A 26637-nucleotide genomic window follows, 5' to 3' on the forward strand; every position below is an offset into this window, starting at 1 on the left:
CGGGGTGGCCGGGCTCTTGACCCACTCTCCCCACTGTGCTCTAGCCGAGTCCCAGCACTGATCACAGGGCGGGACTCCCAGTCCTCCCAGCCCTGCTGGACTCGGGCTCACCTGGGGCTTCTCAGGCTTCCTGAGCAGGTAACGGCAGGCGATCATTATTATCAAGCATCTCTTGGCCTAACAGACCCAGTCAGGGGAGGCCAGTTACCCTGCAGACGAGCCCACTGCCAAGGCCTTTCTGAGTCTCAGCGGAGGCCCGGACCCCAGGGTCCAAGTGGGGCAGGGCTGCTGATGGCCTGAGAGTCGGGCTGCTGACCCCGCTCTCTGGGGCTGTGTCCACCTCAGGGCCTGGTTCTGGGAAGCAAATGGGGTAACACTCTAAAGCATGGGCCTTCAATCCAAACCCCCCAAAATAAATGTTTAAAACTCTGTATCTATTTGTACATTTTCAAGCTGACATCTAAATTTCTCATCATAAGTTTAAATACTTGTAGAGGATGTAATTTCCAACATATTGTAAATATTAACATTTCAAAATAAAACTGTTACTGTGTCTCTTTCAAATGGACCCAGTGGAATTCTAAATACCATAGCAATTCAAGATCCACCGTCATCCATCTTAAAATTACAGAATTGGACGCTTCTTAAACACTTGGAAAGATAGCAAGGCTCCTTCTGCCTCCTCAAACTCCAATTTCCAACCACATCCCTGAGACATTTCTACTTTCAGTGTATTTCATGTTTGAAGGCCTTTTTCACTGATTAGTCTAACATACTATGAGACAAAAAAGAAAAATGTATATAAATGTCAATTTTTAAATTTCATGTAACCATAAAGCTCTAAGTGTCAAAATTTTTCTTCTGGACTGAATTATTAGTACAACTACTATTAGCACATAATTGATCAATCCAGCAGAAATATAAATCTATATAGGTAATAATCATAAAAATTAAACTTTATTAGAAATAAATCTTAGAAGAGATGAATGGTAATGCTTTTAAATTATTTCACAAACCCACAGATGACTATTACCTACTGCCAGAATAAAGCAGAGTTTATTATCAATTCTATCTCCATTTCTCAAATTTTATAGTGCTGAAACCACCCAGTCAAATAAATAGATGGAAAGAGATTTACCATAGCAAATTCTCTGAATTCCTTCAGAATTATATGGCAAGAATTACAGTAATTTATTATCAAAACTCAATTTTTTTTTTTTCAATCTGGATGCCATTTGTTTCTCTTCTTGTCCTTGCTGCACTAGTTAGGACCTGCAATATAATATTGGATATAAGGAGTGAAAGTATCAGCCGCTCAGTCGTGTCCGACTCTGTGATCCCATGGACTATACCCTGCCAGGCTCCTCTGTCCATGGCATTCTCCAGGCAAGAATGCCATTTCCTTCTCCAGGGGATCTTCCCAACCCGGGGGGGCAGCGGGGGGGGGGATGTTTTTTCACCATTCCTGACCCAGGGAAAAAAGTTTATTTTTTCACCATTACATATGGTATGAGCTGTAGAATTTTTGCACAATGCCCTTTATCAGACTAGGGAAGTTTCCTTCCACTAGACTGCTTAGGATTTTATGCTGAATAGACGCCGGACTTGGTCAAACGTTTTTTCTGCATCTAAGGACTTGTACCTAGAACATAGAAAGTTCCTAAAATTTCATTTTTTAAAAAAACCCAACTTTTAAGTGGGCAAAAGATTTGAATAGACACTTCACAGAAGATATACACGGATGGACAAGAAGGACATGAAGAAGTATTGAGTGTCATTAATTTTGAGGGAGATGAAAATGGAAATCACAAGGTCATACCGAAGTGCAAGTACTAAAATGTCTAAAATTGAAAAGACAGAGGATACAAAGTGTTGGCTGGAATGTGGAAGAACCAAAAGCCATGAGATCAGCTGTGGGAACAAACAGATGAGAAGGCCGAGGGTCTGCAAAGCTAACTATCATCAGTGTGTTCCCACCCCTGCCTTGGAGAGGTCACACACAAATGCTTCCTTCTAGCAAATGGCATCACTTCCTGGTAGACAGTGGTGCCCAATAAATGTTAGCACTCATAGTGTTACTACTGCTGTTCAACAGCAGGAAGAACAACTCTTGTGACCAGGACACACTGCAGGTCTCATTTTACAGTCTTGGTTCCTGAACCTAGGTCCCAACATCCTTTTTTTAAAAAAATATTAACAGGAGCCAAAGCCCAGGTAACAACAGGTATGAAAGCATGTAGTAAGCAGAGCAATCTATAAACATGCAGGAGAGACCTGCAGAAAATCCAGAAAAACCATGGGCTTTACAGACAAATCAACCGCACTCAAATTCAACTCCACAAACTTAACCAATCCAGTTCCTTGAGGGGAAAATTCTGAGCCTCAGTTTCCTAATCTCTAAAATGGACATGAAAACACCATTCACCTCACTGGGTGGCTGCACAAAGTGGAACCATGCCCTTCAGAGCACTTGACGCAGGAAATACTGAGTGGCAGCTGTGGCATGCTCACTCTGCTCCTTCCTCTTCAATCACTGCCACCCAGTGACTGGCAAACGCCCATTGCCAGCATCCAGGGGCTCACCAGCCTGGGGTCTGCTGCACAGAGGCTTGGCTGATTTTGAAAAAAAAAAAAAAAAAAACCAAGTGGCTTGGTTTCCAATTTCTTCAAAGAGTTTTTACTCTGTATCCTGAAATTTCAAGTTCTCCAAACATGCAGGGATGCCAGGAGGAGGTGAACAGAGAGGCGTCGTGGTGGGTTTTATTTTTAGATGCTGGCGTGGAAAGCGTCCAGCCTGCCTTCATGCTGGTCCCCAGCTGCCACTTCCTCCCCCCAAGTCATTGCCCAAATGAACAGCAGACCCATCAAGAAAGATTTCACAACTCTTCTTCTGCCTGGTACATTCTAAAACAATGGCTCTAGTTTCCCGTTCCACCCAGAGACTAAGTGGATTAAAGGTCTTGGTCTTCCCGGGAAGCCATGCAAAGCAAACACACTGACCCCTGGGTTGGCCCTCACATCCTGAAGCTCCAGGGGCTCCCTCCGCCTGGCCCCCTCCTGTCCCTTCCCATGGGAGAGGTGGCATTGCACTGGGTTATAGTCTGGGATCTGGTATGAACAGGGATCAGGGACTGGGGACAGAGCCTACTTTTTCACCTTTTAAGCAGCGACTGTTCATGAGCACATGAATTCACTGCCTCTAAAAACGGCTCCCGAGAGAAATTTCCGCGTGGACCCTGATGGAGGCTGTAGCTAACCTCCAGGAAGTACCTGGCCCTTCACGGTGACCTCCAGCTATAGCTTCAACTACGGGTCTAGGCTTTGGTGGTGAGTACGCAGCATCTACAAAGGATCGGGGGCTTCCAAGGAAACCATCAAAGAGGACTAAGAGAAGAAATTAAGCCAAAGTGTCCTGGAGCAGGAGACACCAGGCTCCAGAAGGACATGAATATAGCTGCACCTGCTCTGCCCACTGCTGGACCCCAGGCAGGCATTACCAATCCACCCCTGTCCTCAGCCATTCACAGGCTTTAAAATCCTCCAGCAGACACTACTAATCAATCAAAAATGGCACTGAAAGCATTACTTTTGAGTATCCTTTGGACCTCTCCCTTTCGATAGGTGGAGAAACTGAGGTCCACAGAAGCGTTCGGCGCAGACCATGGAACAGCAGAGCCAAGATGAGGCAGGATGAAAAACACACAGCTGCTGAGAAGCTTTCAGAAACTACCTCCTCTTCCAAAACAAACCTCAGCCTTGGGGTGACAAGTTCAACCCACAAGCTATGAAGAGGGAGGCCAGGAGGAAGAATTCAGCAGCCGGCCACCACAGCGGCCAGACAGAGGTGCCCAGCCCCACCCCACCCACCACCCACACCCTGTGGGTCCCAGGGGCAGAGCGGCTTGTGGGCACCACCCCCTGAACCTGCCAGGTGTGGGGAGGGGGATGCGGGCTGAAGTTAACAAGGTGGATTCTGAGAACTTCTCAGCAGCCTGTATAAAAGCCTTCCTCAGATATTCTAGTGGGTGTGCAGGCTCCCATCAGCCCTGATGAAGCCCTAGTCTGGGTTCCCCTCTCTGCAGCCCCAGGTGGAAGAAGGGCCGCCAGCCAAGCTGCACACACAGGCAGACTCACCCTGGGCAGGGACAGGAAGCCCAACCAGGATACCCTCAGGACTCACCAAGTACCTGTTAGGTGCCAGGCAGAACCTCTGGTGCAAACATCACAGCCTGCCCCTCATGAAGGGTCTGAGGGCATCTTCATGTCCCCTCAGAGAGAAATGGCCCCCTTCTCATTCCACCACGAGTCATAACTGTCAGGACAAACGGAGCTGGCCAGCGGGCACCCCTGGCATGTCCCTACCCCTCCCCACTCTCAGACAGACCCAGCCTCCTGGCATCACTGCTGCTGTCCGAGCTTGTCATCCATTTGGGGCCCACCGGGCAAGCTCCACACCCCAGGAGAGCTTCTCTCTCCAACCATCGTTCCTTCTCCAGCTAATGAGCTCATCTCACGTGTGTGTACGTGTGTGTGCTCAGTCATGTCCAACTCTTTGCAATGCCAGGGATTGTAGCCCGCCAGGCTCCTCTGTCCATGGGGTTCTCCAGGCAAGAATACTGCAGTGGGTTGCCATTTCCTCCTCCAGAAGATCTTCCTGACCCAAGAATCGAACCAGCATGTCCTGCAAATCCTGCATTGCAGGCAGGTTCTTCACCGCAGAGCCATCAGGGACGCCCCAGTGAGCTCATGACCCAAGTCCAACCCAGAGTGAGGCGACACGGGGGGTCAGGAGCCCCTGCTGGCTCAGTCCATGCCCCAGGGGCCAGGGGAACATCTCGAAGATCAGATGCGGCCACTGAGAGCAGAGGAGGACTGACAAGGGGGAGGGGACGCACCCTGGGGAGGGGAGAAGAAAGGTCTATGGAGATGACACCTCTTGGGTCATGATACAAGAATGGTCCAGGTAGGAGAAGGCTCATCCCCAGAGGGCTAGCAGCTGAGGCAGACACCCAGGGGCTGGAGTTCCCCTGAGGATGGCACAGACGGGCCACAACAGCACCCAGGACCAGGACGTGGGGCTATGCCCCCTCACGCTGCCCACCCCGACCTACGGTCCCACTGCTCCCCCACCAACAAAGCACAGCAATTCCTCAACCCCTCCAGACAGCCAGCCCCAACTCCTGTCCACCCTGGGCAGCAATCACGTTGATTCCACAGAAAGAGAAGTTAAAACAAGAGCAGGTGGAGAGAGGCCAAGCGCCCAGACTCCTCCGAGAGTGGGAAAGGCAAGTGCTACAGGCCCTTCCACCTGCACAGCGGCGAGGGCACGGTCTGTACTCACCTGCACGACTTCTATGCCTCGCTTCCTGTGGAGAAAATCAAAGAAAACACAGGTTACTCCGGCAGGGAGTAAGTACCCTTCCAGCACCTCCACCACAGCCAGCTGGAGGCAGGGCGGCGGCCACACCTCCCAGGATGACCTCGCTCTCAAGGGGGACGCTTATGAACCCCCAGCCAGTCCTCGGAGCCACCTTCTGGCTGAGAGAGAGGGCTGGGTGCCCAGAGGAGGCTGGCTGGCGTCTGCCCATCTGGCCCACAGCCAGCCGTCCCCCACTCCAATCCCGGAGCCTGGGCCTCATGGGCACAGCTCCAGCCTGAACCACCAGAAGAAGACCCTCCGCCCACCGATGGGCTTAAGCCAACCACCCAACCCCACTCCCACCTGGGCACCCCCAGGTCTGCCTCAGCCCATCCCACTCCATCCCACCCACCCTCCCACAAGGACCAGGCCCCCAGGCCCTCCAGTCCTGCCCGGCTGCTAATCTACCGCTGGCCATCTCAGCCCCCTGACACCCCGCCCACCCTCTGACCCTGGTTCAACCACCACGGCCCTCACCAGTATCCTCCCAGGCCTGGACCTTGTCCCCCTGCCCCTGACGTCTCCCTCACAATCCAGGACTGCGTGCCCTGACTCACCCCAGCCCACAGAGCCAGGGTTGGGGTCCGGATCCCCACAGAAGCACACAAAGGCTCCCTGCTCACTCGCCCACCCACATTCCTTACTGCAAGCAGTTCGGGGCACACAGGATCGGCTGGCATCTCTAAGCCTCAGGCCTCACTCTCCATCCCAGCCCTTCGGGCTCAGTTCCGACAGATACCATCCCGGGAAGCCTTCCCTGACTCGCAATCCCCTCTCCCCGCCCATGCGTGCAGGGTGAACTTGGGGCACCCTTCCCTCCCTGTCTGTGGTTATGGAGCAGCAATGGGTTGTCACCTGGAGGGGGAGGAGCCCACATGGACCTCAGACACCACAACAGCCAGGCCTGTGTGCACTTTCCTGAGAAGAGAGGCTGGGCCCACCCCCGCCACCGCACACCCCCCTGATGCTCAGAGGAGGCTGTGACCAGGTAAGGTCAGGATCTGCGGTTCCCTTGCCCACATTGCCTCCTTGGAGCAGGGTTGGGGTCAAGTTCACTAACTGCACCTGCCCGGCATCCAGACGCCCCCTGAACTTTAGCACATGAGGTCGGTTCCTGTGCCCAGCCTGGCCTGCAGGGGACAACACAAATGAAACAGCCATGGCTCGGGTCGCCAGGGGGCTCACTGCCTGAGGGAGGCACAAAGCCCTGGGGAAACCTCTGGGCCACGGTGAGCAGACCCATCACCTCACACAGCACAGCGGAGGGGACACCTGCCAATCCTGGAATCTGTCATTTAACGGCTCCCACAAGCATTGCCCAGCATCTTCCAAGCACCAGGCACCAAGCAGCAGTGCACGAGGAGGCCCCCACGTGAGATGGTAAGATGCAGCAGAGGCGTGACCGAGTCACACGGCGGGACACGCGTGCCGCCCACCCCTCCACCCACAGCACCTCCCACAGCCCGGGGCCCCGAGCAACCCCAGCTGAAAACCACAGCGGCTGATGCTTTCAGGGTCCCCACTGCCAGCTGCTCTGCAGTCCTGGAAGGAACTGCAGCCGAAGTCCATCTGTCTCTCTGATTTCACAAGGGGTCGGGCTGGACACCGCGGGAGGGGGATGGATGGTGTCACGCGGAACCTGCGCCGCCTCCAGGCATCGGCTTGCAACCTGCACCGTTCCTTTCTGAGTCCCAGCATCCCCGCCTCTATCCCCGACAGTCCTGGCCCCCCGGAAGCACCGGGAACAGTAACTTGCCACCGTCACTTGCCACGTGACTGTGACTGGCCAGGTTAGGCTCTGAGTCTCCTCGCCTAGCTCAGCCCCTGCCCCCAGCCTGGATGGAAACCTCCAACAGCTGAGGGAGAAAGAAGCCTCAGGTGACGAGACTCCAGACAGACAGACGGACAGCCTGAAGGAGACGGGCTCCTGTGCACATAACCTGCGCCAGGTGGATGGGGTCTCTTCAGGCGCCGGCCCGGCCTGGCTTCTCCCTCTGAGGGGACTCTCTCCACATCCAGATTACCCCGGCATGCGGCTCTCACGTCCTTAGGAAGCCAGCTGCTACGGTCACTTCCAATCTGTCCACATCACACAGCCCAGACGGTTCCCACCCTCCTCCCCCGTCCTAAGAAACAAACAGGACTCCAATTTTGAAAACGGATGGAACACATAAATTAAAAGAAACAAACCACAACAAAAAAAGTGGTCTTGAGGACAGACTGAAAGCCTCAAGCGGGGCCGAGCTCCCAGGAGCCGGCGCAGTTTCTCTGCAGCTTAAAGTGTCAGAAACAGGATAAACGGCGCTTCTGGCAGAAAGAGGGGGCTCGGCTCCCCTTTCCACATGCACCCAGCTACACGTACACCAGACACGCTCACGGTGTGAGGAGGGAAGGCCCACTGAGCACTCTCAGCGCCTTCCACAGTGATCGCCCATTACTCTGACCAGCAAGCTGAGACCCAGCACCCTCCGGAGAGCAGCCGGTCTCCCCACACCGCGTGGTCACGGCACAGCTGGTTCAGAGGCACCAAGGGGGGCAAGTCTCGTCTCCATGCCCCAGGGCCTCAGTGTAACAGGGGGGCCTAAGGAGGCGTGCGGAAAACCACGTCCCTACGGTGGTAGCACGCCTCACACTTGGGAGAACAAGGTCTAAGCCTGCCGGGGTTCAGACTTCTGCACCTGGAATTTCTGCAGCACAAAGGTATCAATAGCCCCGTTTCCCAAGCAGCAGGCTCCTGATATCTGGTCCTAACCAGAAAATTCAGAAATTAAATTGTGACACCAAAGGAGAAGCGGGAGGAGGCGGGGCAGGAGGGAGGGAGACAGGAGTGAGAGAAGGGAAGACAAAGCAAGGCTGCCGCCAACTGAGGAAACTGCTTCTCCTGAAAACCCCATGGCCTCGCCCCACAGACACTCTTGGACAAGCAAAGCATTTGGGGCTGCAAATGTTAACTGCCACACTGCCCGAGAGAGCAAAAGCTCGCAGCAGCTAAACCCCCCAAGAGGGGCCGCTATCAAATAGCAAGCGGTCAAAGGAGTACCACGCAGCAGTTTAAAAGAACGAGGAAGTGCTCCGGGCCCCAGAAGGCCTGCATTCTCTCCAAGATACTGCTATCAGAAAGCAAGATGCAAACCCTGTGGGCCGCACACGGTTACTTGGGTTCAGAACAACATCTTGGCATGCTTGCGTCCATGCAGAACGAATCTGAAAGAACAACCAGAAAACAGCTGTGGCCCGGCCTCTGGTCAAGAGCAAGGACAAAGGTGTCTGAGAGGTGAGGGGAAGGAGACCTCCTTCTCACTGTGCAGCCTCATGCTGCTTGAGTTTTGTGCCATGCGCCTCTAAGGCTTGCCCCCAAACTAGAGAACTGCACGTTTTCAATGAAAAAACAAAACAGTTGCCAGCATTCCAAGGTCTGGCATAAAGATGCCTGATGTAGACACAGGTCAATCAACCAGTTGATGAAGCGGAATAGAGGAGCTCAGGATTTATCTAGAAAAGCTTCCCAGTGCTGCTCAAAGGGGAGCTGCCATGTCACCCTCTCCAGGGCCTGTCAGGCATCAGAGCATCCAGTTAACTGGACATCTAAGCCCACTTAACTACTTGGATATCTGAGAAACAGATATGGAGGGAACTGCAACGTTAAGGTGGTGCTAGCTATAAAGAACCAGCCTGCCAAAGCAGGAAATGTAAGAAACACGGGTGTGATCCCTGGGTGGGAAAGATCCCCTGGAGGAGGGGATGGCAACCCACTCCAGTATTCTTGTTTGGAGAATCCCACAGACAGAGAAGTCTGGTGGACTACTGTCCATAGGGTCGCAAAAAGTCAGACACGACTGAAGTGACTTAGCGTGCACACACACAGCGGTAAAGTAATGTGTGCTTCTTTTTATTTTCTGGTAGTTTCTAAGTTTTCGACAAGGAGCATAGATACTATGAATACTTCTAAAATTATAGGAAAAAGTAACAATAAAAAATAATAAAAGAATTTTACCTAAAACCTGTACCTCAAGAAAATCCCAGCTCTAAAACTGTCATTTCCTTGGTAAATACTAGATTCATAAGTTTTGGACAGAGGCCTACCTCACCACTCATAAACTTGCTTTCCCAAAAGCTGGCTATCCAATGAAGGGAGAATCTGCTTTGCAAAAGGGACCTCCGTTCCCAGACATCCAAGGAGAGCATACCCTTGGGGAATTTCAAATCCTTCCAGACCTTTCCAGGGCAGGTATAAGACCCAGGGCTGCAGGCAAGAGAAGCACAAGCAAGGGAGAAAAATCAGCAAGGGAGAGGGGATGACACCCCATCAGAGGTGTCCTCTGCCCAACAAGGAAAGAAAAGTCCTGTGATAGCTAGGAGAATTGCAGAAGCTCCGAGAGAACAGAGCAGCGGCAGGAGAAGAGCGAAGTTTGCCAAACAGGGGGGCCCTCAGGTTCATCAAGAAACACTTTCTCACAACGGGCACGGCCACAGCCACCGGCCTCCCCCCAAGGCATGGCGGAGGCTGGAGAACCCCGCTGCGGAGGGAGGCTGGCCAGGCCGCCCGGCAGCGATCTCACAGCAGAGGGGATTAACCCGGAAACAGGGGCTTCCCCCACCACCCCCAGTGGGCATGGAGAAAGAGCTAAAAACCACTTGGAGATGGGAAGTGTGTAATTATGTAAGTGCAAAGCCAGGCATCACTCGCACCCCAGCCAGCTCGGTAATTACCAGATTTCAGGATCCCCGAATAACACGCCCTTTAGCACTACGAGGCCGGCAGGCAAACCCCCCACACCCCCATCTCTCCCTGGCCAGCAGGAGGCAGGGTCCTCGAAATGTCTCCTGAGGACTCGGGGCTCCCCCAATGGGCGGCCGGGCCTCCTCTCTCACCTGTGCATGGAGGCACACTCTGGTCCCACGGCCCCAAATGCCACGCCAGCATCACCACCTAACCCACGGCCCAGGTCAGCTCCTGAGGGTCCCTCCTGGGCTCCCACCCTCCTCGGAGCCCCCACGCCCCAGCACGGTGCACTGACATGGAGGCTGCCTGGCTCTGGGCCGCTGACCCCTACTAGGCTAACAGCTAGTAAGGTGGATATTAATGGTGTCCACCAGTATGACAGTTCTCCTGGGCACTCACTCCCTTGGACACACACACACACTCACCAGGCTAGGCACAGCTACATGGCTTGCTTTGGCCAAGGAAATGTGCACCGAAGTGACCCATGTCACTCCCAAATAGAACCATTTGACGGCTGGTGGTTGGCTCTCCAGCCTATCCTTCTATTGCTCAGAAACTGGGAGCATGGAGGCACAGATGGCCCCCAAAGCCATCCCAGATGCACTCTTGGAGAGAAACCTGGCTGGGTGGCTGTGAAGAGAGTCTGGGAACCAGGGGGAAAAAAAAAAAAAAACTTTTTTAAAGACTTTTTATTAAGAAGACTTTCAGCTTAGGAGTAGTTCTCAACCAGGGCAATTTTGCCCTCCAGGGGACATTTAGCAACACCTGAAGGCATTTTTGATTGTCACACCTGGGGCAAGTACGCCTGGCATGTAGAAGGCAGAGGCCCTACAATGTACAGAACAGCCCCTGAAACGAAGAACCATCTGGCCATGGTGCTGAGAATATGAGAGATGCCGAGATGCAGAGGACCAGCGCTGAGCGCCCCCAAGGAGGCCACACCCCAGGGAGGCCCCCAGCCCTGGAGAGTCACCGGGGCCCAGAGTGGACTCTGAATGAGTTATAAATAAACCTGCTGTCGCCAACCTCTCCAGAGGCTTGTTACTGCAGCCTAACCAGGCCTATCCCGACAGACAAACGCTCCTTGAGGAAATAGGGCTTGTGTCCTCTATCTGCACCCCAGATCCCTAGCACAGGTATTTGGAGGTCCCATACACAAGGGTTGGGAGAGTAGCGCAAGCCCCTCCTTTCATCAAACTCTCCCAAGAGAGACCCTGTGCTGTAAAAACACCCAGGCCTGACCTAACTCTGAGTCTACACAAGCTGGTCCCGCTGTGAAACTCCCATCCTTAGGCAAACTCCTGCTCGTCCATCAGGGGAAGCTCAAACATCATACATGCTGAGAGGCTGTTCCTGGCCCCTTCCCTGGGCAGAAATGATGGCCTTTTGGCCACAAGGCCATGGACACTTAAGGCCACTCTGTGCTCAGTCTGGGGCCATGAGCCCCTGAAATCTGAGTCTGTGCTTTATTCCACCCGCTCCTGCCCACCACTGACCCCTCCCCGACATGCCCAGCAGGCACTGGCAAGTACTTCCCGAATGAGGGTACCAGGCTCCACTCCATCCCTGAGCACCCCTGCCTGTCTGCTTCCGCGGCTGCAGCCTGGTTCACTCACCTGGTTCACTCACCGATGGTTTCATGATTTGGATTTCCCTTCTCTTAGCAGTGCCAGAAACTGAAATGGCCCAATACAAAGGCAACATACGAAGAGAATTTTACAGCCAGGACAAACACTGGAATTGTTTGGATAGCTCCAAGAAAGAATCAGATGAACTGAAAGCTAGCATACGTCTTTTTACTTGGGGGGCAGTGGGGGTGGGGGGCGGGGAGTGGTAAGGGGGAGTGTAAAACCGTTCTCAAGACTGGACAGTCACCTACTAGGGTAACTGAAGCCCTTCCCCAATATGAGGTGCCCCACCTGGAGGAGGCAGGCGGGCCAGAGGGTCCTCACAGAGGCATGAGTCACATTGCTCCTTCAGACCTAGAACAAGCCCACGGGATCCCCAGAAGTGGCTTTTCCTCGTGAACCCAGGAGATGGGCGAGAGGCAGGGTTAGTAACTCACTTTCCCGCACCTCCAGGAAGAAAGCAGAACCACCCGGGCCCAAAGGGCTTAGCTACAGAGACACATGACAGTATGGAGCCAAGACGCTCTAAACGCCCACTCCTCAATTTGCAGGGTCGGGAAATTGAGGCAGGGGCGGAGACAACCCAAGAATGTGCCCCGCTGCCTCCAAACGGTCTTTGCTTCAGATTGGAAACAGCCCTGACTTTTCATCTGAAAACAAATGTTGAAATTCCCTTAATGGCGCTTGACACACCTTCACTTTTCAGTGTAAAAATCCTCTACTTGAAATTCTTTTCAGATCTTTGACTACCCCCTTGCACGCAGGTGCTATAATTTTTCCTTCTCATAATCAGGGAGGGGCCCTAAATTGCAGGCAGGAGGGTGTTACCAGGAACAGGAGACCCACAGGGGCATCAGGAAGGGTTGGTTCCAGCGCCTTCCGCCACCCCCAGCTCTGGGCCGGCAGTCACTTGCCGTGGGGCTAATAATGACTCAGTCGGTTCTCCGCTGAGCAGTTTCTTATTTCCAAGAATGCAAAGTCATTTTAACATCAGCCCAGTGATCAAGGTAAGCTCCAGCAGGAAGGGAGGCAAGAATCCCTGCGTCATATTTCTGTCCTTTGGACTCACTTTGGGAGGGAGAAGCCTGCCCAAGGTCTGGATTGTTTTCAGCAACTCTCCTCAAGGTACCACACACGCTCAAAATAACTGCACAAGCTTGAGCCAGACCTGCTTCTGGGATGCCGACACTCTTTTAAAAGCTGCATTCCACAGCAGATTAAGTATCTCCATCTACCCAGATCCTGCTGCTAGCATTCCCTTACCACTGAAAGCTCCCTCCAGGCCTGAGGGCTGGAATCCAAGACCAAGAGAAGGGTTCTTTGAGCCACCTTCTCTGGCTGGAGGTGGGGGGAGGGTTGGGGGTAGGGGGGAGGACGGGGAGGTATCTGTGCCCTGTGCTGTCCTGAGCCTCCAAGCACAGGGGTGCAGAGTTCCCTGTCATTAAACATTTGCTGACCTTCTCCACCCAGCTCTGGGCTGGCCTGGGAACAGAGGGGCCCCCCCTCCCCGCAAGCCACAAGCCCTGCCTAGAGATGCTGGGAGCCACAGGGCCCTTGAACAGAGCAAGCCTCTGGGAGATGGCAGTGACAGGGGAAGGTTTCTGAAGACTGCCGCTTGGGCTGAGCTCCAGGCGCAGCCAGGAGGGCGGCTGCAAAGAACCAGCACCAGCTAGGGCAACCCCAGGGCCTCTGGACACTGGGGTTCCCTGGGCCCCTCTGCCTCAAGCACCAAGGCTGCTATCACATCAAAGCAACGGTGAGGTTGGCCCCACCCCCAATCACTGAAAACTTAAACCACAGCACCTGAATCAAATATTTTCCCAACCCCTATCTACTTGCAGGATGGGGAGTGGGAAAGCAGGCCCTGGGAGTCAAATACCAACCTTATCCATGGGTCTGTGACTAAGGGTAGGAGCCAAAGCCTGGCTCTGACCTTGACCCAGTCCCTCCCAGCAGGAGATTCCGGAAAAGGCAGTGCATTGGAACACTGCACTCATTTCCCATTACTGCTGTAACAAATTACAACAAAGTAGAGCTGAGAACAACCCAAGTGTGTTCTCTTGCAGCTCTGGAGATCAGGCGTCTAAAATGGGTCAGCAGCTGAGCCATGTTCCTTCCTGAAGCTTGGGGAGAAATCACGCCTTTGCGGTTTCCAGTTCTAGAGGCTGTCTGCATTCCTTGGCTTGTGGCCACATCATTCCAATCTCTGCTTCCACTGTCACATCTCCCTCTGACCCTCCTCTTATAAGGACCCATGAGATTACACCGGGCCCTCCCAGGTAATCCAGGATTCTCTCCCATCTCAAAGTCCCTCTGCAACATAAGGGACCATATTCACAGGTTCTGAGGACACCTGAGGGTAGCCAGACATTATTCTGTCCAGACATTATCCCAACATCAAAGCTCTTGCAGCTCTGCCATCCCCTGCATCCCAGACACCCCCTCAAAGTGTCCATGTGTGGGCTGTGGCAAATTGACATTTGTCCAGAGGTTCACTGGGGGCCTCGACAGTCACAAGGGAAACTGGAGCTAAGCCCCTACACTGCCCATGGGACTCTAAAGGGGCACTGGGTATAACCAAACATCGATACAGGGTTCTTGATGGGAAGAAGGCCCAGGCCCTGGGTGTTAGAGACCTCAAGCCCCAGGCCTGGAAGTCTTAGCTGTATAAACTGGGGGAAGGGATGACATTCCTGACCCTGGGGTCCACCTCTAGGCCTAAGAGAGGTGCTCAAATCACCGAGGCTTTCCTACCCCCAACGCCGAGGCCACCTGGCTCCACTGAAGGCCACAGCTTCAAGCTGCCAAGAAAAGACTCGGCAGACAGAAGCTGGGACCAGAGCCTAGCACCTAGGCACACTGGGGCCAGCAGGGGCCTCCCCAGCACCCATTTACAGGCCCCGGGGGTACCAGGCCCTGCCCCTTGGCCCCTTCAGATGCCCTGAGCACCCAACTCTAGAAACAGGTAGGGGCTTCATCTGGGGCCTCTGAGACCCTCAAATTTCAGGGAAGGCTCCAAGGGGTTGGATACAACCCAAACAAAGGACTGGCAACACGAGTAATTCCTGAGCCCCTCACTCCCCACTCAGGGGAAAAGGGGGAGAGTGGGGGGAGAGGCAGGGGAAGAGGTGGGGGCCAGGAGGGGCCTAAGAGATGCCCAATGACGGCCACTGAGCAGAACTTTCAAAGCTGCACGAGGGGCTGTGACCGTCCTGTTTCTGCAAGTGCGGACATTGAAAGAGGTCAAGAAACTCACCCAAAACATCATGCTAAGTGAAAAAAGTCAGACAGAGAGACAAATAGTGCAGAGTATCACTTTTAAGTGGAATCTTGCCGGGGGGGAGGGGGGCGGGGGGGTGGGGAGGCGGGAATCAAACTCAAAGAAACAGAGAATAGAATAATGGTTGCCAGGGGCTGGCAGGATGAGGCAAATGGGCGAGGTTGGTGGAGACAAAGTGTCAGTTCAAAGAAAACGGTCTGAGGATCTAATGAATAATGCGGTGACGGCAGTTGACAACCGCTATATGACTGAAACCTCATATAGCTGAACTTAGCTGCTCTCACCCAGCAAAGGAAGAGGAGGAGCAATTAAACATGTGAGGGGCAGACCCGGTCCATCCTTCCAGCGTGCACACACGCCGAGTCACCACACCAGAGACTTCAGATACATCACAATTTCTACTCTGGGTTTTGTTTTGTTTTTTTTCAGGTCATATCACCTTTTTAAAAAATATATTACAATTTTATTTGTCAACTATAGAGATGAAAAAAAAAATACATTATGTGTTAAAAAGAAAAGGAACTCATCCAAAGACCCATAGGAAATCAGCCACAGCGGAACCACAGTCTCAAGCCTGGTCTGTCAGCAAAGACCATACCCGTCCAGTGACCTGTGAGGGTGGAGTCCAGCCAGGTCTGTCGGGGGTGAAGCTTCTGGGATTTCCAGGGGGAGGAATTGTTCTGGACGGACCTGCCTCTCACCTGTGCCCCCCACCACCACCCAGCCACTGCCCCAAGTCTGGGCTATACTCCCTCCTCAGACCCCTGACCCCCAAGAGGCTGGAGGAGGGGGTGCCATCTCCCCTGAGAGGCCCGTGGGTCAACAGCCCAGAAGGGGCTTCCTGGGTAGCTGCAGGCATCCCGAGACCTCTGCGCACTGGGGACTGGACATGCCTGGGTCTCCCGAGGCCCCAGGAGCAAGGGGAGGCCTGCATTCCCCTCTCCAAGGGGCTGACGCCTCCTTCTGACCACAAGGTCAGCTCAAAGCCACACTTCCCGAGCAGGAGGGAGCCAGTTTAGGCTCAGCTGCTGAAGGGGCAGCCAGCCTCCCAAGGAAAGCTGTCCAGACAGGTAGGTAGGTGGTGACTGCCCAGGGGTGGGAGGGATTCAAGCCGAGGCTGGATGCCAGAGCCACGGAAGGGAGACGGGTACATGCGGGAGGGGACGGGCTAACATCTCAGGAGGTCTTCCCCATCTTTAAGCATTTCTAACCCCCAGTGAAAAGAAGCAATTGGTCCTCTGGGCCTCCCAGGGAGGAGAAGATGAGCCTGGGGCCTTAGCGGACCCCAGCACCAAAAGCTGAAGCCCCAGAGCCTCCTCCCAGACGGCAGGCATGCATCACACCTCCTTCCTGCCCGGTCTCCCACCCAGCCAGGCCCTGCAGCTGGCAACCATAGCAACAGGCCCCAAACAGCCCAAGAAATCCCTCAGTCAGCCCCACGCAGAATGTCACGGCAGTGGCCAATCTGAGGCTAAGGGGAGCTGGGCCCCGGGCAGAAGTGAGAAACTCTGAAAAGAGGAAGCCCATCCGGCCGTAGGGGAAGAAGGCTTCTGGGTCAGCAAAGGGCAGCCTCCCCACCCCAGACACAGGCCTCGGTCCTGAGGGCCGCCGCGGACCCACCGACCCTGCCCACCCCCAGGGGTCTGGCCTGTGACCCTCTACATCTAGGCTGTGACTCATCCCTGCCCCCCAGCATTCAAGACCTCTGCAGCAGGTGCCCACTCCTCACCCACCCCATCTGCTCCTAGCACAGCTGGCTCCGTGCCCTCCCCTCAACCTGCCCTCGCTGTCAGCCTCCTCGTGTGAACACCCCACCCCTTGCCCACCATCCACAGCAGCCGAAGCCTCTTGCCTCGCACGGCCCCTCTCCGAGGGCAGCCCACGAGGAAGGCAGCAGAGGTGCTGAGGAGTCAAACCCCGACTGCAAGGGCCAGGAAACAGTGTCTTCTCCTGACCTGGGTGCCCCTGAAACTAAAGTCCATGCTAACAACCCACCTTGTGCCAACCCTGGCAGGGTGGCTTGAGCTGGGGCGGGCGGCCCACTTCCCTGACTCAGGATGTTAACCTGCTGGACAATTCTCCAGGGATGACCTTAATTTGCAGGGTAAGAACTCAGGATGGAGAAGAATGGGTCTAAGCTGCAGGAGGTAGGGAGACGAAGCCTTTTCTTGGCCAATATTTTTCTTAAACTAAATTCCTCCTGATGGCTTGCTTTCTCAAGAACCCTCTTTCCATCCAAGGCGGCCTTTTACTCGTTCGTTTATTTCATGCCTGTTTCTTGAGCCCCTAGCATGATGGACACATCACAGTGAGGACAACAGAAATGGCTCCTGTCTTCAAGGCGCACCAGCACAGAGGAGCGGCTGAACAAGCAAACCACAGAATAAAGTACAACAAGGTGTGACGCGTTCTGAAAGGAAGGCTCGAGGGACTGACAGAGAAGGGGGGACTATGCGGAGGTCAAAACGCCGAGGAGCAGCCAGACGTGGTGGGTAGGAAGCCTGTGAGGCAGCAGGAATAGCATATGCAAAGGCCCTGAGGTAGGAAGGAATTTAGAGCAGCTAAAGAACTCAGCAGACATCATGGAGGCGATCATCACTGAGGAGCGAGAAGGGCAGGAGGCACGTCTGGGGCCCGGAGGGCCTGTTTCTGTGCCATTTGTTCCCCTGGTCCAAGAAATTTTCACTTTGCTTAAGCTAGTCGCAACTGGGTTTTCCTGTCATTTGCACCCACAAGAATTCTAGCTCCTACAACACCCAAACCAAAGCATCATATTCTCTCACCTTCTCCAACAACCTGGGCCTCAATCTTGGAAGCAAACACTCCCACCCATCCAGCTACCCAACCCAGAGCCCACAGCACCCTCCACTTCTCTTCCATCAGTCACCAAAGAAAGGTTTCACTTGGGTCTCCAGGCAGCCAAGGGCTGGGGGTCCCCCTCCCAGGGAGGCAGGCGGTTGCATGATAGAAGGAGGGGCAGGAAGAGAAATGCAGATGGTCTCTTGGCTGAGGGAAAAAGAGAACCCCCATCAACACTGGCTGGCTGATTGCATATAATTATGAAGGAAAAACGCTCTTTAAAATTAGCTTCCCAAATGCGAACGCAATTTCAAGTGTCCCTTACAGTGTGATTACAGCATCAACCGAGGAATGTTTTATCGCCGGCACAGATCATGCAGGCCCCTGCAGGCAAAAAATAACGAAGCCAACCAGGGCACCAGGGCCAGGCAGCTCCCCGAGAAGGGCCTGCAGCTGCCCAGGGGAAGCACCAGCCCAGGAAACCCAGCCCAGAACCAGCCTGGCTCCCCTCCGCAGCTGGCTCAGGGCCTTTCCCAAGAAAGCCAGAGACACATCTTTCCTTTCATCTTTCTCTGTCTTTCGTCTTTGATGTTCAGACTCAAATCCCAGGAAGAGCCAGTTCATAATAACCTGGACGGCTTCAGTCTTTGCACGCCTCCTACAGCCAGGAGCTGTACTCTGTGCCTCAGTTTCCCCACCTGTAAATCGGGCATGATGATGGAGTGTAACCCATAGCGTGCTGGGGACTGAATGATGACCAGGCAGCCAGTCAACAGGTATCCACCTCCCATGAAGCCTCAGAACAGCACTGCTGGCTCTACAGACGTGGAACCTGACCTCAGAAATGCCCCACGAGCCATTCGGCTAGTGGGAGAGGAGCAGGGATGCAAACCCAGCTGGCCTGGGTCCGAACTCCACACTCTTGCCCCCTGGGGGCTTAGCTGGGCTTGGGAGGCTATGGTGGAGAAGGGGCCACTCCGAGCTTCTCGGTGTGCCCCTCCTGCAATAGTTGCCAGGCCTGTGTGCACTGTGGCCTCAGCCTGCAGCCCGGCCCTCCCCATCCTCAGCCCATGACCCTCTCGGGGACTCAGGGTTTTAAAACACTGCAGGCTCCAACCGAAGCTGACCCCCACTATTCCCCTCTCCCCTCAGGCAGTGCCTTCTAGCCCTGGGCCCTCTGCCTCTGATGGTCCTCCCATTTTATACATGAGAACCTAGGCCCGGAACTGAGAGGGACTTGAGGTCACATGGAGGTCTCACCCAGGATGAGCCTGGCGCAGGGGGGCAGGGGCATCACACTCTGGCCTCCCCAGTCTGCACCGGCACCCAAGGAAGGGAAAGGCTGTGTCAGCCCCATTTCAAAGATGAGAAAATCGAGGTCTTCAGAAGCATAAAAGGACAGGTTCAGGGTCTCCATCAAGGGAACAGGAGAGCCATGGCCCCTAGGCCAGAGAACCAGCCACGTGAAGTGCCCACAAGCACACTGCCACGTGGGCCTCGACTGTGTGTGTGTGAGGACAGGGAGCCCCCAGAGGGGCCACCAGGGCAGGCCAGACCCACACCTGGTGGCTGGGGGGCCACAAAGCCAGCCGAACAGTGCTTCTCACTGGAAGCGATTTTGCCCCTGGGGACATGTGCTCACGCCTGGAAACATCCTTGGTTGTCACAAGGGGGGAGGGGGTGGCACCCAGTGGGTGGAGGCCAAGAACACCGCTACCTCCCATGAAGCACTGGACAGCCCCTAACAGAAGGGGATCAGAAGGGAAGCCCCTAGCAGAAGGATCCAGCCCGAAATGTCAACCATGCCAAGGCCGAGGAACCCCGAGCTACAGAAATCTGAGAACAAGGATCTGGATCTGCCTAGACATGGGTTGGGTCAAAACAACAAGACTTTCAAATAAATAAATATGTATAGCAAATTTCAGTTGCTAAGTCGCGTCCAACTCTTTGCAACCCCATGGACTACAGCACACCAGGCTTTCCTGTCCTTCACTATCTCCCAGAGTTTGCTCAAGCTCATGTCCACTGAGTCGGTAATGCCATCCAACCATCTCATCCTCTGCCACCCTCTTCTCCTTTGGCCCTCAATCTCTCCCCGGGTCTTTTCATAGTCGGCTCTTCACATCAGGTGGCCAACATATTGGAGCTTCAGCTTCAGCATCAGTCCTTCCGATGAATACTCAGGGTTGATTTCCTTTAGGATTGACTGGTTTGATCTCCTTGCAGTTCAAGTACACAAATGTAAATATGGATATAGGTATGCAACGTGTTTGCTTGCATTTGCTGAAATATCCTGGAAACAAAAACTAGTAACAATTCCAAGAGAAAAGATAGGGCTGAAAGGGCACGGCTAGGACCAGACCTTTTCGCTTGCCTCTTGATTTGAATTGTGACTATACTGGCTGTTTCAGTACATTTATATTCTCTGAAGATAAAAAAAAAAAAAAGATACTTCCCTGCATGTCCTCCAGGCGAGCTGGCCTCCACCTGCCCAGCTCACACGCCTACTAGGGCTCTCACAGTCCTCAGGACAAGCCCAAACCACCACAGCGGGGCTCACCGGGTCCTGAGCCACTTGGTCTGAACTCAAGCCCACCCCAAATTCCAAGGTCCAGACGGACTGGACTGCACTGGGTTCCTAGGACGCCCCCTCCAGCATCCACGACCTTCCTCCATCCCTCCAGGGGTGGCTCTGGGGGTCACCCAGCTCTCACATTAGAGCAGAGGCCACTTAACCTCAGCGAGGGCCTCCTTGTTTCAGGTCTGAGGGCCTGGGGGGGGGGGGGGGGGGTCCCTTCTCTCTCCACTGGCTGGTGGGGTGGGGGTAGGGGGTGGGGGGCTGCTAGGCAAGGGACTGAGGCAGACAGAGGAAGGGAGCTGCCCTGTAGCCGCTTGAGAACAAGGAAGAAAGGAAACAAGTAGCAGAGCTGTATCAGCTCCGTGCCCACAGCTCAGGAGGCTGAGAGGGATGTCCCTCCACCCCGCGCACCACCCCTCCCCTAAACCAACAAGAGGCTGTCAGACAGGCTCAGCTTCAAGGACTCCATTTAAAAGCCATGTTTCATCATCAAGAGCCTGCCGTGTGCTAAGTACCATCCATGAACCTCTCATCCCCCTGCTGGCCCTGCAAGTGGGGGGCTCTTACCAACCCCGAGTGAAGCTCAGAGATGTGCAGTGACCTCCCAGAGGGGCAGCCAGGCTCCTCGTGTAAGGGGGCACCGCCAGGTTCCAACCTGTACACCTATACTGCCATACATACCTGCCACTCAGAGAGAGGAGAATCAGGGTGCTCCCTCCCCTGTACCCCATCTCAGCGCTCTCCAGATGCTCAGCCCGGCTTCCAGGGGCTCCCTGCAGCCCTCTCTGTCCCCAGCCCAACACATCCAGAGCCCCTGTGTGAGAACCCTTGATCTTACAGCATCACACCTTCCCACGTGCCAGCTCACTCATCTGTCCACTGAGCTTGCCCCGACCCTCAAAGGTCATCTGCAGGGTCAAGCCTTCCGGGTCTTCCAAGATGGAGAAAGCTGCCCCCCTCCCCCCACCACCACCGTTCCAAACTTGAACGTGACTAGTCTAACCCTTCAACGCTCCCATCTCCCCCACCCAACTGAGCTCCGGTGCTCCCAGCTCTGAGTATGGGCTCTGACCCAGACCCACAGCACCACCTGTTAACCCTACCCCCACAATAATAACACCATCTACCTCCCATTTGTTAAGGACCTGTGATGGGGTATTGCTGATATTTATAAATAAATAAATGTGCCCGGCAATGAACGACGGGGCTTTATACCCATTACTTCAACTGATACACCAGTCTTGAAGCTTAAAAAGTGCTCTGTTTATCCAACAACTGAGGCTCGGAGAAGCTCAACAACTTGCCCCAAATCACAGAGCTGGACAGGGCGAGAAGCAGCTTGAAATCGAGGTCCCTCCTTCCCAAAGCCAACTCTGGATATTTTGTTATTCAGTTGGAGGGAGAGGAGCCCAGGCTGCCCCCAACCACACAGACGGGTCCCTGTGACCAACCAGCCAGAAGGACAGCCTGCTGCAGGACACAGTCACACACGCAGGCCATCACCCACTTGAGGACGGAGCACAGCCCCAGGGCCGCTGCAAGCGATGCTTTGCAGCTGACATTTAACATCCTCAAGTTGACGTGCACAGCCTCAACACCTTGGCCTAGAGCTCGGAACACTTGCCGAAGCTTTTAAAGGGGTGATTTGATGGGTGCCTTCCCTCTCACATAAACAAAAGTCAAACTGCACCCCATGCATGGCCTGGGCAGCCCTGAAGAATGTGGCCCCCGCCTCCCTCCCTATCGTTCCCTCCCTATCGTTCCCTCCCTATCGTTCCCTCCCTATCGTTCCCTCCCTCACCCGTCACAAACTTAGCTCTGGCCAGCCCTCCTCCCCATTGCCCTGAGGCATCCCAGGGCCTTTGTACTTGATTCTCCCCCGGCCTGTGATGCTCCGGCCTCTCTGCAGCTATTATAACTCGTCTCTGATCAGTCACGTCATAGGAGAAGTCTCTCTTTTAGAAAGGCCCTCTCTGACCTCTCTGGGGACAGTCCCTGCACCCCTTCACATCACTGCTCTCACTTCGTTTCCTGTTCACCCCCGGACTGACCCCTTTAACTCACTGGTTGATATGTCTGTTACCCACACAGACCTCCCCCCATACACCAGAGCTCAAAGAACAGGGTCCTGTCCACCCTGGCCACAGACAGATTCGCACACTTGTGGTCTCCCACGAGGCCCAGCATGTTTGCGAACACACTCTTGACTTGGGGGCGGGGCGGGGGGACCACGGGAGCTGTCCTGGTGAAGATACACAGAAGCAGGCCGACAATAGACAAGTGGCCTGGAAGCACTCCGGAAGTGACCGACCCCAGTAGTGCACGGGCGGGGTGGGGTAGCAAGAGCCTCAGCCTGATTCACTCCAGTTTCCCCTTGGGACATCCCAAGGGCGCTCCCAGGTGGAACGTTCAAGAACCTTGTTTTGACCAAGGTTCAAACCTTGTTTTCTTCCAGCTGAGACAAGAAGCTCATCAGGTGGGAGGCCAGGTCTCCGAAAGGGGCCCAGACGCCCCCCACCCACACCCTGCAGTCCTGCCTGCAGGGCTCCCCAGGTCAGCAAGTCACACCAGCCTCCCCTCCTTATACGGACGTTGTGTTCCCAGAGGACCAGGCCTCAGAATGCCTGGCTTGAGCTGGGCATAAAGTGGGCACTTGTAAAGGATGAATGAAGGATAGACTTTCATTTCTCAGAGAGTCTACTCCAGACTGAGCACCCTGAGGGCCCCCAAGCTAGCTGCCACCCCTCACCTCGCCTAGCACAGCACAGCTTGGACCTCCTGGATCCTAAACAAGGGTCCACAGCCTTCCTGGTTGACACTAAGGCCAGATCATACCCTCATCTGCACAAAGGTTCCCAGTCCATGACCCCTCCCGGTATCTACATCCTTTGCAAGGATTCTGCTGCGCTGACCAGGCCAATGGAGTGGCATTCACATCTCTGTCCCCATTTCACAGATTGGAAAACCAAGGGTCACACACACCATGAAGCTCTCTGTCAAAGGTCACACAGCTAATAAGTCACAGAGTGGATACTGGACCACGTTGTGTCTCCTAAAATGTCTTCTCTGATGTCGAGTGCAAAGTGTTAAGTCAAACAAAGACAAAAGGTTTCTTTCTGGCAAGACATCTTAGGATTTTTCATACACTCTTGTGTATTTTAAATCTCCAGGAATTCACTGCTCCCCAAATTCATGTGACCTCGGAATTGCTCCCCTGGAGGATTAGCTTGTAGAAACCATGTTCTAAAGGATGCTCACATGCCATCTCTCCTGAAAACCTAGGCCACAGGTGTGGAACAAGGAGCTCTCACCTGGGATCCATAGGACCTCTGCTTCGGAGCACCTGTGGCCTTCTCTGAATTTTGGTGGATGTATATTAGCGCATAGTGCAGAGTGGTTTCTTCAGAATAGGCTCTACACCTTCCATCAGGACCTCAAAGGTCTGCACAACCTCCAACGAAAGTTAAGAAGCAACCATTTCACAGAAACAGGTTTATGCGACAGCCTCAAAAAAAAAAAAAAGAGGTGAAGTTCACTTTCTCACCCCTTGAACCTGGGTGGGCCTTGAGCCTTGAGCCTTGTTTTGGTCAACAGACCATGGTGGAGAGACCATGCCTCTGGGGCCTCAGAAGCGCCCACTGTCCTCGACCCCTGCCCACCAGAGCGCACCCAGGCAGCCTGCTAGGGGATCAGACACACGTGGCCAGGTCACCCCCACCGCCCTGGCTGACCAGTGGTCAAGCTCCAGGAGCAGAGACCCTGACTGACCGGCTGCTGACCGCAGACACACAAGGGTTACTCTGGGGACGGTCTGTTATTCAATGATAACTGATAAGACTCTTACACATAATGGAATTGATAAAAATCTTAACTACACATACGAAGTAGGAAGGCAATTATATTCACAATGATATCCATCGCAGCATTATCTACATCAGCAAGAAAACTGGAAATAATCTAAATAGTCAATCATAAGATTACAGCTCAATATATCACAGCATAGACGCCCAACAGAGCTATCACGAAGCAATGAAAAAGGATCATCCTCTATCGTACTTTACTTTCAGGTGTGATGGCATCACCGGGATTATGTTTTAAGTCCCTGTCTTTTTTTCCAGCACGGGTGGGGTAGAGTGGATGGTGGTGAGCTGACACTTTTATCATCTTTTAAGATATTTGATGTACGAAAAGGAAAACAAAACTATAAATATATTATCATATGGATTATGTAAGTCCTTAGCTTTTAAAGATCATACTGAATTATTTACATAAGAAATATGTCTGAGATTTTTCTCCTAAATAATAATAAATAAAACGAGAAGTCATAACTTATGGTTAATACTTGGTATGGGGGGGTCATTTTATTATTCTTTTACACATGTTGGAAATGGTCATAATAAAAGTTCACAAAATTTTGTTAAAGATCCCTCTAAAGACTGTAGCAACATGGAATTTGTTTAGCTATAAGGCTGCCTGCGGAAAGCAAAAAGCAAAATGCTACCCATACAGTGTTCTAAACTCTGCAACTTTAGATACAAAAAGGAACTAGAGGTGGTTAGGTTAGGAGTAGAGGAATGATCTGTCTCTTCCAATTTTGCTTTCATGATGTTACACGGTCTTTACAGAGGACCAAAAATCCCAAGAAAAAAGATGACATGCTTTCGTTTCCTTCAGCTGGGGCTCAGCATGAGTGAGGGGCTGGCTGGTGGGGGCCCCTTCCCAGAAGCACATGGGAGGGCTCCGCAGAAAGACACAGGAGGAAACCCAGACTCAGCCAGACCGTCGACAGGACCCTCACCTGCTCTCAACGTGCCCCCAGCAAGAGTGCTGGGCCGGGAGTTTATCATCCAAGAGAGGTCCTTCCCAGTTTAAGGAACCACACCAGATATCCCTTTCTTTGACCAATTTTGAAGTCAAAGATGATTTCCAGCTATTTATCTACCAGCAGAAAAAAAAATTATTTGGAGAAGAGATTATTTATAATAAGACCCCCCATTATGTGTCAAAGACCACCTCCATCAAGTCAGCTGTCACTGCCTCTGATCCCCTAAACTGCCCAATTAGATGCTCACCCATTTTACAGGTGAGGAAAGGGAGGTCCGTCACCTGCCCAGGTCAGTCATGCCCGGGGCACTGGGACTGGGCTCAGAAGCCAGCTGGTGGGCTTGGCCCAGCACACCTGTCAGCACCCTTCCCCAGTAGCATCTGCACTAGGGGCCACATATATGCAGACGGGGCAGGACCCCAGCCTCAGGTGGATGTGCCCCTGTACAACCCCTGCCAGGAGGGGTGCTACTGGCTCAGTGCTTGTGTTCCCGACAAAATTCATGTCAAAGCCCTAACCCCCAACGTGAGGGTACAGTAAGTCCCCTACATATGAACTTTCAAGTTGCAGATCTTCTAAGATGCAAGCGTGTGCCATCAGCGTCAGGTGTGAGTGAAGCTGCGGCTTGCCCTCCGTCTCCTACTGCTGACGATCCTTCAGCTCTACCATCGCTCTCCTCCCCTCCCCCCCTCCAGTCACATTAAGCGTAGGAAAGCATGGATAATGGATCATCTCTGTTTCAGAAACAAAAAAGAGGGCTGTGCGTGTGTGTGTGCATGCATAAACATAGGCTTGTATAGACATAACACACGTCTCAGAGGACAGGCAAGAACAAGGCAACATGGCTGCCTCAAGGGCCTGGGGTAAGACCTAAGGGAGACTGGCTTTCCACAGCACGCTCCCTGCTGTGGTTTAAATTTTGATCAGGTTCGTTATTCCTTCGTAATAAGAGTGTTTTAGTGGTATTCACAAATCAGATGCGAACCTGCCCAAGAGAGACTGCGGAATTTCATGCAGACGACCGACCTTCTTGAGCTTAGCTTGTTTTCAAGTGCTGTTTTTATCAGCTGATAAACTGAAATGACCCCTCCTCGCTGCCTCATGTAACAAACCTGCCGAGCTGTCAGCTCGGGCTGGTAGTCCCGCCAGCTAAACCAGACGCTTCGGGTCACAAATTCGCTCGCCAGGGCCTCTGAGCTGGGGGCCCGCAGAAGGGGACTCTGGTGAAGGCCAAACAGCTCACAGTGAAAATGAATGAGATCTGAGCTTCCTGACCCTGCTCCCTCCTTGCACAGTCTCGGAAAGCCCTGCTGACAAAAGTCAGGCCAGGCCTGCAGCCCACAGTGGCCAGGGCAAAGGGGAGGGCCCGGGACAGCCCTCTTTCC

The 26637-nt window shown here is 53.5% G+C and overlaps 1 protein-coding gene across 1 annotated transcript in view; it reads right to left on the minus strand.

Moving 5' to 3' along the window:
- Positions 1-26637, minus strand: part of ITPK1 (inositol-tetrakisphosphate 1-kinase) — a 153028-nt gene that overhangs the window by 109880 nt on the left and 16511 nt on the right. Inside the window, exon 2 of the mRNA XM_052659501.1 lies at positions 5342-5366. Coding sequence (XP_052515461.1) covers positions 5342-5366 — 25 coding nt within the window. The remainder of the gene's footprint in view (positions 1-5341; positions 5367-26637) is intronic.

The sequence above is a fragment of the Budorcas taxicolor genome, chromosome 21, assembly GCF_023091745.1.
Source record: "Budorcas taxicolor isolate Tak-1 chromosome 21, Takin1.1, whole genome shotgun sequence".
NCBI lineage: Eukaryota > Metazoa > Chordata > Mammalia > Artiodactyla > Bovidae > Budorcas > Budorcas taxicolor.